The sequence below is a fragment of the Calypte anna genome, chromosome 1 (assembly GCF_003957555.1).
Source record: "Calypte anna isolate BGI_N300 chromosome 1, bCalAnn1_v1.p, whole genome shotgun sequence".
NCBI lineage: Eukaryota > Metazoa > Chordata > Aves > Apodiformes > Trochilidae > Calypte > Calypte anna.
Window position 1 is genome coordinate 54,684,765 of NC_044244.1, and position 15,149 is coordinate 54,699,913.

Genomic DNA, 15,149 nt, shown 5'->3' on the forward strand with positions numbered 1-15,149 from the left:
GCTCTCACCTGATCCTCATTCTGCATGACCATCTCCTGCCCAGCCACAACTCCTGGTATCCATCACTATAATTACACAATAGCTTTAGGAGGTTTTGTGGTCATGACTAGGTGATGAAATTACCTAAAGTATGACTATTTTTTTTTCATCAACGATGCAAATGTGAAATATGCTTTTTAAGACAACGATTTCAGTAAATTCCAGTAGTTCACAGAAAACAACTAATCATAAAAATGGCTTACAAAAAAAAAATTTAAAACATTTAAATGCAACAATTTTTTTTCAGTCAGAAAGCCAGCATATTTCATTCATCTCTGGAGACAGTTATAATTGCATGATGATGGCATCACCACCGTTTTTCTTGCCCTTTCAACACAAGCTCCCCAAGCACAGGCAGATACAACTTGTCACCCTTACAAAGCTTGCTTTGAGCAAAAATCAAGCCAGCTGGTAACTGAGTGACCTTCTCAGACAGGGTACTGTAAACAACATTTAATACCCTTATGCTTTATGGGCTTGTTAACATAAATGGAACTTCTGAAGCTTTCATAGCACTGCAAAATGCAAAGCTGTGGAGCATGCCACACACAAACAGAGGCAAAGGCCCTGCAATTGAGCAGCTTATCATGCCAGCATCCTGCAGGTGCTCAGCTTTGATCTGTCCTGACAGTGCCACCACTGCTTGCAAGGGGCATGGGTGCTGTGAACTAGGGGTTCAGCATTACCCAGCCACGTTGGGAGTGTATGGCTGGAGCACTGCAGGCAGTGATGGTGGAACTGGAGAAGGCTTTTCCTGGCTTTTTGCCTGGCATCAGCAACAGTTTGGATTAGTTGGCAGGAAGGTGCTAATGGCAAGGAGGATGCTGGTGGCATCATTGGCGAAACAGACTGACAGAGGGTTTCTTTGTCCCCTTGTTGTACCTATAAGGTATGAGAATGGGGTGGGTTAGGATGGAATAGAGTAGCGTAGATTAGAGTAGAGTAGAGTGGAGTAGGGAGTAGAGTAGGATGGAGTGGAGTAGAATAGGGAGTAGTAGGAGGAGTGGAGTGGAATAGAAATAGAAATAGGGATAGAATAGAATAGAATAGAATAGAATAGAATAGAATAGAATAGAATAGAATAGAATAGAATAGAACAGAATAGGTGCAGGTGCCAGCTCTGCAATATCAGAGCTGGGTAAGGTCCAAGGGAGATTTCTCCATGAGTGCAGAGGACTCGGGCACCCTATGAGGAGAGGCTGAGAGAGCTGGGGCTGTTCAGCCTGGAGAAGAGGAGGCTCAGAGGAGACCTCATCACTCTCTACAACTACCTGAAAGGAGGTTGTAACCGGGTGGACGTTGGTCTCTTTTGCCAGATGACTTTCAACAAGACAAGAGGGCATGGTCTTAACTTGTGCCAGGGGAAGTTCAGGTTAGATATTAGAAAGAATTTCTTTACAGAGAGGGTGATCAGGCATTGGAATGGGCTGCCCAGGGAAGTAGTGGATTCTCCATCCCTGGAGATATTTAAAAAGAGACTGGATGTGGCACTCAGTGCCATGGTCTGGCAACCGCAACGGTGGTAAAAGGGTTGGACTTGATGATCTCTGAGGTCCCTTCCAACCCAGCCAATTCTATGATTCTATGATTCTATGATTCATACAGGGGACAAGAACCCAGTAAGATCCCAGCAGCACCACAGCTGCAACCAGCTCCTGGTGAAGTGGAATGGAGGCAGCCTGGTGAGATATTCCAGTGCAATGGAGCAGCATCTCCTGGTGTTCCCAGCACAGAGGCCAGAGGAGGGCCATGCTGTTGTTGAAACAGAGGGAAAATGTGGAGTGAATTGATCAGGTTTTATCACTTGGCTCCTGACTGCAGGTGGGCTGAGCTCTGTGATCATCTCCTTGGCTCCCCAGCTAAAGCACAGCCTGTTCATAACTGCTCAGCACTTTGATAAGAAGTATGCCTGGAGGTATTTTAAAATGATGAACAAGAAAAGATGAATGAGAAGAGATGGGAGGCAGATAAATGTGGTGTGTTTGAGGCAGACAGACTCACTCACCATAATGCAAATGCTGTGGTCTCAGCCATTTCTGCACAATGGCTGGTGGTAAAATCATAATTCTTCTTTTCTGAATGTGCTGGGTTGTTGGGGGTTTGATGTTGGTTTAGTTTTGGGTTTTTTTCAGTTTTGCTTATTAAAGAGTTCCCTGCCCACCTCCTGCCATGCTGCTGGGAGGCATCTTCATCAACAGCTGTATGTAGTGTGATTAACAAGATGTGTATTAACAAGATGAGATACTAAAATCAGGCTGCTGTATGAGAAGGACAGAACATACACAGCCAGGAGATGTCCTTTACCTTCTCCTTGACAGGAGAGAGAGAAGAATAATGATGACTTATGGAGAATGACAGAATGTAAAGAAAGTGGGCATTATCACCATCATGTAAGTGAGCAAAGCCTCCAAGAGGCAAAGCTGAGGCCTCCCTAAACTCACGGCATCCCTGGGCTAAAAGTGCAAAGCTAGCCCTCCAAGGGCAGAAGCACTCCTCCCTCTCAGTGGAGGTTAAATATGGCAGAAGGAGGGAGGGAGCAGACTCTAAGCATTGTTTCCATTGGAAAGCAGAAAAAAAAATGCTAAAGGACTTTGTCTGAGATTTTCAAAGTGAAGGATTGCATGAGGCTCCTGGTCTCCTCAGGAAACACAAACCATCAGGGCTCTGCTCCAGCACTGGGTAGTTGGTAGCCTGACCTTTCCAGCAGGTACCCGTGCACTTACCATGTTCCTTAGGGAAGAATAGTTCTTGTATAAGCTACGACAAATAAAGAGAAAGCAATCAAACCAACCTATTCTTGTGGGGTTTTTGTCTGAAGTGTATCCAAGAAACTCAGTCTCTGCACATCTCTAGCTAGGAAGTTATTCTAACCCACTCCTGAGTTGGGTTTTAGTTGTTGCTCACTTAATTTTTCAACTTAGTTACCAACTGGGCAAATGTTTTTTTTCTTCTAAGGTTGCACCTCACTGTCAGTCTAGAGTTCTCAATCTTTATTCTCACTCTCAGCCCAGGCCTGATGGAGGCAACTATCCATTCCCTTCAAATACTCAGGTACCTTCCATGGTGCTGGCCATACCCTGCGTGCACGTTGCATGCTCAGGACAAGTTCTGGCAACAAGTGTGATAACCAAGTTAATTTGATTTCAATTAGAGATTTGTACATGTAAAGGCCCTGTGGTAAGCCCCCAGTGGAGGAGAGTGCTACATCACTGCAAATATCACCTTGTGTCTTTTCCTGGGCTCACTTTTTGACTTGGCTTTTTTAATTGAATTTTTTTTTTTTTTTTTTTTTTTGAGTAATAGAAGGGGGCAAGGCTACTGAAGTGTGAATGCTAAAACACGACCTGTTAAATCCTTTCTTTGAGAGGTAGTTTCCACCTGAACATCCACCTAACCAAGCATCTCTTTCTCAGAGTGAAGCAACAGCCCTTCTCCCAGCTTGCCATCATTGCTTCTCTAGGAGCCCACAGCTGGGTGCTGAGTCCCAGACTCACCAGGTAGCTCAGACCTCAGGCTCAGAGGCCTGATCATGCAGCATGGGTATCCTTAGGCAGGGAAAAGGCCACACCAATGACAAAAAGACATGTTTTTTTCACTCCTGAAAAGCACTACCAGTCTCTTGCACAGCACACTAAATGAACGTGCTGGTCCCTACAGTCTTCCCAGGTTCTTGCCTCATGGTAGCTGCCTCATAACATATTCAGCCAGCTCTGGAGCATCTTCTGAGCAGTGCCACCTTATTAGCCTGCTGTGAATTCCATGTTTGGCACTCTGTGTTACATTCCCCAGCATCCTAGCATGACCACCCTGTGTTGGATCCACCATTAGATCCATCAAATAGAGATACACTGAGATACGGAGAGAGAAAAATCTGACTTTACAAACACCTTCACTCCTCTAATTTTTTCTCCCAGCAGGGGCAACATGAAGAATTTTCCATCTGCCGTTGGCATCACTTGACAGGCTCTCTTCCAAAGCTTTTGGATCTTGTGTTGCCTCCTTCCCAAGCACGCTGGTGACAAATATTTTCAAAGATGGCATCCTGGCCTGTATCTGGAACAGCGTCGCCAGCAGGTCCAGGGAAGTGATTCTGCCCCTGTACTCAGCCCTGGTGAGGCCACACCTCGAGTCCTGTGTCCAGTTCTGGACCCCTCAGTTTAGGAAGGATATCGAGGTCCTGGAGCAGGTCCAAAGGAGGGCAACCAGGCTGGTGAAGGGACTTGAGCACAGACCCTATGAGGAGAGGCTGAGGGAGCTGGGGCTGTTCAGCCTGGAGAAGAGGAGGCTCAGGGGAGACCTCATCACTCTCTACAACTCCCTGAAAGGAGGGTGTAGCCAGGGGGGGGTTGGTCTCTTTTCCCAGACGACTTTCAACAAGACAAGAGGGCATGGACTTAAGTTGTGCCAGGGGAAGTTTAGGTTGGATATTAGAAAGAATTTCTTTACGGAGAGGGTGATCAGACACTGGAATGGGCTGCCCAGGGAAGTAGTGGATTCTCCATCCCTGGAGATATTTAAAAAGAGACTGGATGTGGCACTCAGTGCCATGGTCTGGGAACCGCAACGGTGGTTCAAGGGTTGGACTCGATGATCTCTGAGGTCCCTTCCAACCCAGCCAATTCTATGATTCTATGATTCTATGATTTTTCTGTGGACATTCCTTGTTCACTTATTCCAGTGAGATAAACTGGCCCTGATTGTTTTACTACCTAAACATGACTTTTCTACAGTGCCCTCTGGCTTTCTTTGGCCATGTTATTGACACTGGGTAATATAACATAAAAGGAGTGTGGATGGGCTTTTACAAAGAAATCAGCTACATAGCTATTAAAGGATTAAAACCAATTCCGTGGCCAGGATTACACATCTCTAAAATGCTGATAATATCAAGGAGCAAATGGATTTGTAATTTAATGGCAGAAGAGGGAGGACTTCAGGTGTGTGGGTTTTTCCCACATTTGATAGAAAGAAAATGCCCACATTTGGTGTGCAGGAGTTTGATAAAGCTGTAGCAGGGGTGCCTATGGATATCAGTGTTCCTGTACACAGTAACTGTGCCACATGGAAAGAATTCTTCTGGTCAACATTTTTATTTAAACTTTAATTCTTAGGGTGACAACCTGGATCATTTTCTGCTTTCAGAGTCTGGTAATGATACACTTTAGAAGCTTTGAAGAAAACCTTTGTCTAGACAGAAACAGCTTAAGAAAGCTTTTGAAAGGTAGCATTCACTTGAAACACTTGTTGATGCCTTTAGGATGCACCGATCTGTATTTGGGAAATCCTGAGCTGTTTTCTACTTCCAATGTGCTGAAAGTGTGCAAGAGGGTTGTATGACAACAGGAACTATCAGAAATAAAATGTACACCTTTCCTATGAGTCATTCAACCTGTGACAGATTTTCCCCAAAGACAGAATTTCCTTCTCATTGAGAAATGAATCTTCCCAGGAGGTAACAACCATTCTGATAATTTTTTTATTTCCAGTGGGTTGGTTTGATTTGGGTCTTTATTGTCATTAGATGTGTATTAGCTGCTTTTCATCTTCAAATCACTTTACAAACAACTATGTGCTTCACAGAGTTCACTTCAGGTACTCTGAGGAAATGTATATTTTTCATAGTAACAAAGATTTAATCTCTGCTTTGAGAGAGAAATACAGTTCAGGCTTACTGACACACTTGCCAGCAGCACTACCACGTTTCCAGAAATCTCAAAACAGAAGCACAGATCTCTTGTCAGAGACCACAAAGGGAAGGAGAAAAAGCCAAAAATAATGGATAAAAATCAGTCATTTGGACCACTACCTTGCTTTTTCCCCCTTTCTTGGATAATCAATACAAATACACACCCAAAAACGAAAGCTTCATCTCTGGATCCTTTGAGATAACTGCCCAGGTAACTACACCTCTACGTTTTTGGGGCTGGGAAACAATCCCTGCAAAAGTAACAGCCCTTAGAAAAACAAAATAGTCATTAGAAAAGGAAGCTTCTCACTGGGTAAATAATAAAGAACAAAGCCTGTGACTGATATTGTTATTTTCAACATATACTTTCATATACTTTCATAACATATATTTTCATATACTTTCAGTTGCTTCTATGTGGTCAGGCAGAGCAAATAATTTGTGGCAAGTTGTTTGTACAACTTATTTAGGCTTTTTCCATTTCTCGAACTGTGAGTACTTTGCCTCAGTTAGTTTGGTTTTCAAGGTTGTAATTTAAGAAAAAATAATTAGGTTCAGAGCTCCATCAATACCTAGACCCACATTTGGACTGCAAGTACTTGAAGGCAGCAGCTAAAAGCTAAATAGCTAAATATAACAACATTATATAATGCTACATATAATTTATAATAATATTCTATCATAAATACCCAAACACTAAAATTGTTCCAATATTCAGAGTTGGAATCAGTAGAAATCAGCAGAGTAATTTTAACTGGATGCTCACAGCCCAAACCTATCCCTTATGTAGATTTAAAATACAAAATTAAAATTTAGTTTCATGGATAACAGTGCACATTTATTTCCTACCCATCTTCTTTATTCTTCCTGCAAATTCCTTACTTCTACAAAGAGGGCTGTCCCATTTGTTATCAATTTAAAATGAAAAAAAAACCAAAACCCAGCCAGGATTCATTCAAATTTTTATTTAAATGAAATTTATGGACAAGTTTTGAGGTATTTGATCAGTATTTGTTCTTATTTATACATGAGAAATTTTTTTCAGGTGTTCAGTCATCACAACATGAAGGAAAGACAAAAAGATGCAAAACCATTTCATTGGTGTGAGGCAAAAAAAGAAAAGTTTGAAAGGTCTGTGGAAAGTGTATGGGTAAGAAGCAACTTATCCCACAGTCAGAATGTGATTCAAGCACACAGCTAAATGTTATTTAATTATGGCCTTGAAGAAAGGAAGATTTTAGAGAAATTTGAAGACAAATTCATATTTTAAGTCCAAATTAAAGGTATTTCATAGATTTTGAGATATTAAGAGGTCCTTTCTTTGAAAAAGTAATGCAATATTCTAAACAGAAGAAGTACCTACATTTCCATGCAGATGTAAATGGATATATTTAATGTTCCCCTTTTTGTACACACAAGTATCTAATCACTACATGAGCATATCTCTAGGCATATAATCTCTGAGCTGTCAAAAAGACACAAGAATATTTTGTCTATGAACTCAATTTTCAGAAGAAAAAAACAAAAAACCAAAACACACAACAGCAACAACACTCGAATAAACAAACAAAAAAAACCCCTAAGAAGGCTGACAACATTTTTTCAGTGTCATGAGTGGAGCTTTGCTTTTGAAAGTATAGGTTTACAGAGCTCTGTTTCCCTCTTCCTGGCAAGAAATGTCAGATTTTCTTTTCTTGAAAAATTATCCTTTAAATAATCACTAAATATCTAGTGTCCAATGTATGAGTTGCTTCTTTAAGAGTTGCTGCAAAAAGAAATTAATTCCCAAATATAACCTTATTTATATTTTTAAAATTGTCTTTTTGGAAACAGAAGTATTTCTGTGAGTTTTTCTAAATATTTCAAGGAAAGCTATTTTATCTAAATCTTACCTTTCCCAGTCCAAGAGTTTGCAGCCCAGTGCATCTCAGGTTAGCAGTTGGGAAAAACAGGAAATAAAATTTACAGGAGAAATCAGGAGAAAGGGAAGGGGAGTTTCCCAGAATTGATCTATCTTGTTTTGCTGTCTCATTGAGAGAAAGGCAAAATACAATAGACAGACAGAATAAAAGCTGCATAAAAAGTAGAATGCAAATGTTGATCCAGTTTTACCAATCCAAAGGAACTTCAGTAGTACAGCTGAAGAATCCTGAGACTGATTTGTTTATATGAACACCACTTGAAGTCTTTTGACAGACTGAAAATACTCTTTTTTTTTTTTTTTTTTTTTTTTCAGCTGTTTTTCCTTTTCCTTGTATTCATTTTCAACTGTAGAAAAATCCCCAGGGTTTTAGATTAGGTTTTCAGCTGAACTTGAAGGCTTCTGTCTCCGGTGATGCCATTTCCTAGCTGCCTGTCTCCTCAAGCTCACTGTAGGGGGATGAAGCTGAAGAGGTTTTAGACTCTCCATCACTGTTGCACTCCCGCGGGGGACCAGGACCGGGAGTTTCCGGGAGCTCCTTGGCAGAGAGCTTTTCCTTACTGTTAGTCCCTAAGGGATGGCAGTCCAGCAAGCTCTGGAGGTGCTTGATGTAGCTTATTGCAGCCCTCAGGGTCTCCACTTTGCTGAGGCGTTTGTCAGCAAACTCCTTGGGCAGGTGCTCTCTCAGGCGCGTGTAGCCCTCGTTCACGCAGCGCACCCGCTGCCTTTCCCTCTCGTTCCTCTTCCGAATGAAGGCAGGCTCAAAGGAATAGTCATAGATGCCCACGTAGCCAGGGAATGGGATGTAGGAGATGCGACCTGAGTGCCCGCCGTAGCCTTGCTCCCAGTAAGAAGGGTCCAGGCGGAAGGGAACCCCAAAGGGCTCTCTCAAGGGGATGCCGTGGGGATGCGCGTGGCTGTTAGACAGGGACGTCACTCCTGGAAATGCAATCCTGTTTCGCAGTCCATCATCATCTTTATTGCTGTCCATGTTGTTTGTTTCGTTGTTTTTTGTTTGTTTTTTTCCTCACCGGTGAAATCTGGCTTCCAAACCTTGTATCAGTCCAAGCAAAGGGGAAACATTTGTACAGGTACCCTGCCCCGCGGGCTGCAATTTCCTCCTGTGGTGGATAAAAACGCGGATCCCAAAGCACTCCTAACAACACATGAGGTCCACTCTGTGCCTTGAAATCAGCTCTAAGCCTTCTTGTTTTTATAGATGTAGGATGTCAGCTAATTTGCAGACAGGTTGTGAGGACCATCACTCCGCACTTTAAACACTTTTATTCCTCTGATCTTCATATTTCAAAAGATAATAAGAGGGTTCCTGTGTATTCCTTTTCTCCCCACTGAAAATTATGACCACGAGAGTTAATGCCAAACATAAATAATCTTCCAGGCTCTAAACACTTCTCATGTATTGTAATCCACAATATTGTTTGATATAATTGTCTCCAAAAGATGGGTAATTTGCAAAGTTTACAGGGATCTTCAAAGTTTTGGCAGAACTCCTCCCTTTCAGGAACCAAGGATCTTCTGTCATCTGAAAACTACCCAAAGGCTTTTCACAATGAAATCCAAAAGACAACTGCAAGCTTTGTTGTTTCGGCTGCTCTGGTTTAACTGAAACAGCTCACAAGTCGTTTGCAAAAGTTATATGGTGTGTCTCTGGCTTTCTGAGGAAACTGAGAAATCTTCAAAGGAAAGAGTGCTCTCTTGTGGTTGCAAGTCAACGTCAGATCGAAAATACGTATGTGCAAGAATAAGAGGAAAACTCTTTTCTTTGCCCAACGAGAGTCTTTCTCAAGAACTGTGAGTTTCAAAATGTGTACATGAGCCTTTAAAAAAAATCTTCAACATCCTGCATGTTTCTGCTCATGACATGAATGTTCTGGTCATCACTATGAGCACCCGCCTCAAAGAAAAAAAAAAATTAAAAAAAGATAACACAAAGCGTATGCCCTGATTGCCTCCTGTGTAACTTTTACTAGTTGTTTACACAGATATTGGCTTACCTTATGACTGGCTTTCAGTGCTTTAACTGGGGAGCTGAAAATCCCTGTTGAGTGTGCCAGATCTGTGCTGCATCCTCCAGTTTACGTCTTTTGCTTATGAGAAGAGATGGACAAAAGATAAGGACTTCTGGCAAGACACGGGCATAATGTCCTGATTCATGCTTTTCCCCTAAAATATCCTGTTAGGATCTGCTTCTGCAGTAACTGGAGGTTCTTTGACTTCTCCCATATTGTTTTTCAAGAGCCTCATAGTTATACATTTTTTCTGAAAACACATCTTTGCAGTTAACTAGATTTCTTCTTTTTTTTTTCTCTTTTTTTTTTTTTTTTTTTTTTCCCAGTTTAAGGAGTTGAGCATTTGGTCTGGGAGAGCTGCAGGAAGGGACAGGTGGATGTGAAAAATTACAGGCGTGTAGGCTCTATTAAAACTGTTCTTTTGCTCAAAGTGAAAGTTTCCACCCTGTGCAGCCTTTGATGCCAAACTGCCTCAGAAGCATGAGTGACTGGAACAACATCCTCCACTCTGAGAAAAACATCCCTGTCTCTGCTGAGTCAGAAACCAGCAGCAATGATGTCAGTGTGCATTTTCGAGCCTGCCTTTCTATCTTTGCTGGACTATTCTGAAGCTTCAAAAAACTGCAGTCATCTTCAAAGCATGATGAACACACTGGCAGACCATCCCAGACAGACAGGAGTGAGAACAATCGTGAACTCTGCTTTAGGATAAGCAGCAAAATGTCTCAAAAGCCAGGGCAACTATGCATCTACTTTTGCTTCTGTTGGTGATATTGCCAAGCAAAAGCTGATGTTTGAAGCTGAAGGTTTTGTATCATTACCCAAGTGTTACCTAATGTGTTTCATGAGGGGTTGAGATCTTTTCCAGTCATAACTAAATGTCTTCCTAAAATAATGTGCCATAGCTCAGGTGGAAGGTGTGGGTGTGAGGCAAGAATTCCTGGGGAACACCCCAGATATGCAAAACTCATTTCAGATCAAATAATCAAGGAAGTCTTTCTGCATTTAAAAAAAAGTCTTTGGCAATGGTTGAACAGTATGGGTTTTTCACTTGTACTACAAACTCTTGTCCAACAGAAAAGTTTTTCAGAAACGAATGCTTAAATGAAAAGAGGTCATTCATTGCAGCACTAAGGTAGGCAAGGACTTAACCTTTTCTTAAAACAAAGAGGACATTGGCCTCTAAGCAAATAGCAGAAATAGGAAAAGAACATTTGATTTGTGTCACCATTAGATTGAAACCCCTGCCCTCTGGCAGTATTTCTCTAAGGGAGTAGAAGCATGCCTCCTGGGGAGGCATCTCAGGTGCCAGAATGTACCACAGCTCTCCATGACCTTGCCAGAAGGCTATCCATGTTCAAAAGGATAGGATTACATTTCAGTTCTGTCATGCAAATGCACCATTCCATGCTGCCAGACCTCTTTTCTGTGTTTACTGTAAATGCAGGTCACTGTCGCTTCCCAGAGTGTCAGAACTGCACCTGTGCTAAACAGACACCCACTCTTCCTACAGAAAAATCCATGTTGTTAGTCATTTAGAGAAATACATGAAGAAAAATTACAGGTAAATGTTATATGTTAATCTGAATAACTGAAGCTCATCTTGTATCAAACGGACTCGGCAGTCTGATTTCCTTCGTGTGCAAGAGAAATAAGAAAACATGTCACAGGTTTTTGTAGAGCATCATATCTTGTTGACAATCCAACACCACTGCCTCAGAAAGGGACTCGACCCTGGCAGGGCACCAGCACAAGGCCAACACACCTGACATCCCACTGATGGTCCTTGTCAGGAATGTGAGCAGGATTAAAGGAATGTGACATTCCTGTACTGACTTCTGCAGAAAGCAGGCTCCTCTCAACATGTCTGCACATGCAGACTCAGTGGAAGGAGCAGGACAGGCCAACCAAAGAGAAAGGTTAATACCCATTCTTTTTAATTTTAAGAGTAAGTTAAGCCTACATGGATAATTTTACTAAGACAAGCCTTTGATCTTCTTTCTTACACCATTTTTCCAATTAACTCCTCTTCACAACTTTGCCTGGGTGATGCTTCGACCCCAGAACACAGTGTCCTCCAAGCTGATATAAACCAGATGGTTTGGTTTGCTTTCCAGGTAGTAAAATTCAGGTGTTATTCACTGCACAACAAGGACAGTTGTACTGTTTCTATTTATATTTTATATTCTGCTTTGGTTTGTTCTTTGGGAGGGTTGGGCTTTGTATTGTTTACAAATTTGTATTGAAAACAAAGTTTAAATGGGGACACTAGGAGGTTCCTTACATACTCCATTGACTGTCATTCAAACAGGTTCCCTTCCTTCTCTTCTTCCTTTTACTTCACTGTTTGCACTTGCACTTCACTAATAGCCAGACAAAATGAACAGAAAATAATTCCAACATACCTAAAAATAAGACACTGAGGCATCTTCCTTCCATATATAGCTCAGTTGTGGTTCCAGTTGCATATCTCATAACACAATACCTACAAGAATGTAATCTTTGTACAAAGGAACACTCAGCTTGTTCACACTCCCACAAGAATCATGAATAACACTCCTGACATTACATAGTGATTGCTCTGAATGACTTTGAATTAGTCAAAGCAACAGATTCTCCTTGACAGCATGTCCTTCTGTCTGAAAAGAGAGTGATGAGTAGAAATATTGTAGTAGAAACACACGAGTCAGCTGAACACATGCAAGTCCACCTACTTCACAACAGATGATGTCTCAACTATTTTATCTGTGAACACATTACTGAGAAGCAAGAAGAAAATACATCAGGAGTTTCAAAAGAAACCTTCTCAATATTGTGCATTTGTTATATTTTACTCTGCAGTAACTATATGAAATTCTAGTATTTATTACACATAACATGTCTGAATTGCTGCAATTTATTAACAGATACAAAATTTTGAAATTAACAGTTTCTCTTGTTAACTGCACACTGCAGACTTACAGTCATAATTGCAATTTAGACAGAGATCCAGGGAATCCAGGACTGAATAGTTTTGTGCCTCTTTGCTCCTGTTGTATCCCTAAGAATGGGCCATCTCTTTCCAGATCTTTAGCTAAAAGTGAGAGCTGCACCTAAACCACCCAGGTTTCATCCATAATATGGGCCAGTGAAGTGCTGACAAGACAGTAAAGAGTGGTGACAAATTTTGATTTTTGATGTTGAAACAGCTGCCTTCAGCCATTGCATTTTGTGTAACCTTTGCTCAGTTGAATTATTTCCTGAGAAAAGAACCTATGGGCAGGTTTGCAATTGCAGGAGAGAACACAGAGTATGGAGGTGCAGGCAGGGCCCAGCAGGGACTTCTGCTCATGCTACAGAGAATGACTGAAGGGTGCTTAAGGCATTTCTTTCTTCCCATGTTTTCATGAGTCTCCCTTACCTTTCAGTGCATCTCCATGATCTGAAGACAACTTGAAAAATAGCTCTGTAATTTGTTCCACACGCAGAAAGTACTGCTATAAATGTCAATAAACTAAGCTTTCAGGGGACATTGTGCAGTTGGATTATCAAAACACTTCACATATAATACAAGTGTCTGGTATATAAAAAAAATATCCTCCCCTGCAGAAGGAGCAAATGTCTTTTATCCCAGTACCTTGGGCATGCAGAGTACATCTCTGTAGACAGAGATTAACTTCTTATTCAGTGACACTTCATATTATCACTTTCTTCCTTTGATACTTGTGCTTTAAACTGGTAGTTAAGATATCAGTTGTTCAAGGGAGTAAAGTAACTACAAAAAAAGCTGGAATCTCGGAGGACTCATGTTTGACAGTAGGAAAAAACACTCTTATCAGCATACGACTACATAAAATCTGGCTTATACGCTCAAAGTATTATTTCCAGCTCATATAGTTGAACAGCACAAGGATTTCAGTGACAGGGCAGTGGTGCAATTACACTATCATAATTGGCATTAAGACAAACTGAGGGATAACCTAGGCTTTCAGGACAGAACTGAGATGTACTGAATATAACTGTAAAATGGTAAGGATCAAAACTGAAAATGGAAAGTGTCCATCTCCTGTGTGTTGGTGAATGCAACGTGAAGAGACTTTTGAGACTGTAATCATTTGTTCATGGTTAAAGACCATCTGGCTTAGTGGAGAACAGAAGAGATTGTGGAATATGCAGTAAACTAACTCTGAGGACCTTCTTTTGATCACAAATGACAGAGACCTGGATTCACTTTCCCTAGGTGTAGTCCTCTAGAAGTTATCTTTTTAGACTAAACTAATTACACAGGTCCCAGACACACAGTCCCCATTGACACAGAGAGGCAGCTCCAAAGGGAATTCTCACACATCTCAGACACCTTCCTCAGGAGAGGATGAAGCCTGCTCTGCAGCAGCCCATTCCTCTCCTTCAGCTACAGACAGAGCTTGAAGAACTAGCATATACAAGGTGCCTAACTTTCCCACAACGAAAGCCAAAGGAGAAGAGCATTTTTCCACACCTGGAGGAACTGATGCATTTGTACTGAACTGAAATGACCCTTCCAAGTCCTACACTCCAGGTCTTCAGATCAAAAGGTAGCAGGCAGAAAAAAATACAAGTTTCCTTCTGTGCAGGCATCTTGTCAAGGGATGTCTCATTTAATGAGGTATCGTTTAAGTGTCAGGCACGATCAAGTTACAGAAGTGCGTTAGGGTGTTTCAGGGAACAGCTGTTCAGCCCAGCACTTAGGGAACGTGTGGATTGATTTGAGCAGTCTACGTGGGGAACATCCACATGTCACAGGCAGTAGCGAGCTAAAAAACTACTTATGCACATCAAGAGATCCCTTTGTGATGTAGCCTTAGCCAGAATTGTACGGATGAGCCATAAATCATCCATAATTGAACAGCAGCTGGTGTTCAGAAGGTAGATGGGGAAGTACGGGCTGACAGGACCGGAGGCCATAAAATGTAACCCTGTAATGACAAGGGCACGGCGACAACAGAGAGATGGTCGGGCCTAATGTGTGGAAAACCAGGAGCAACCAAGAAAAGAGTGAAACCAGGGAATGAACAGCAAGGGCTTTCTGCCGGCCAGGCAAGCCGGGGATGACACCTTAAGACAGGACAGAGATGCTCCTCCGAAAGGGGAGAACCACCGTGATCCAACCCGCCGTGTCGGTGTCGATGTTCCACCAGCAGAAACAATCTGGACACATCACGGGGAGGTGGCGGTGAAAGGGACTCGGTCACCGCCGTTCTCGGCGGCCGCAGTACAGGGAGCTGGCACGGGCAGCGGGCCCGAGGAGCCGCCGCCTTGGCGGCCAGGGAGTGAGAAACAGCCCGGTCTGACGCGGTACCGGGAAGGCCTCACGGGCACCCCTCCGCCCCAGCACAGCAGAGGCGGCCAGACCCGGCCCGGCCCCCGGAGCTGGGCCCTGTCACGGACCCCGCCGAGAAGTTGCCGAGCCCCGGGGCGGTGGCGCCGCTTCCTGGATGTGGCGGGCGGCGGCGGA

At 42.5% G+C, this 15,149-nt stretch overlaps 1 protein-coding gene across 1 annotated transcript; it reads right to left on the minus strand.

The window, feature by feature from the left end:
• Positions 1 to 8,070: 8,070 nt before the first annotated feature.
• On the minus strand, positions 8,071 to 8,637 carry ASCL4 (achaete-scute family bHLH transcription factor 4). Its single transcript, XM_008505135.1, has one exon. The coding sequence runs from the start codon at positions 8,635 to 8,637 to the stop codon at positions 8,071 to 8,073; it is 567 nt and encodes a 188-aa protein (XP_008503357.1).
• Positions 8,638 to 15,149: the final 6,512 nt, after the last annotated feature.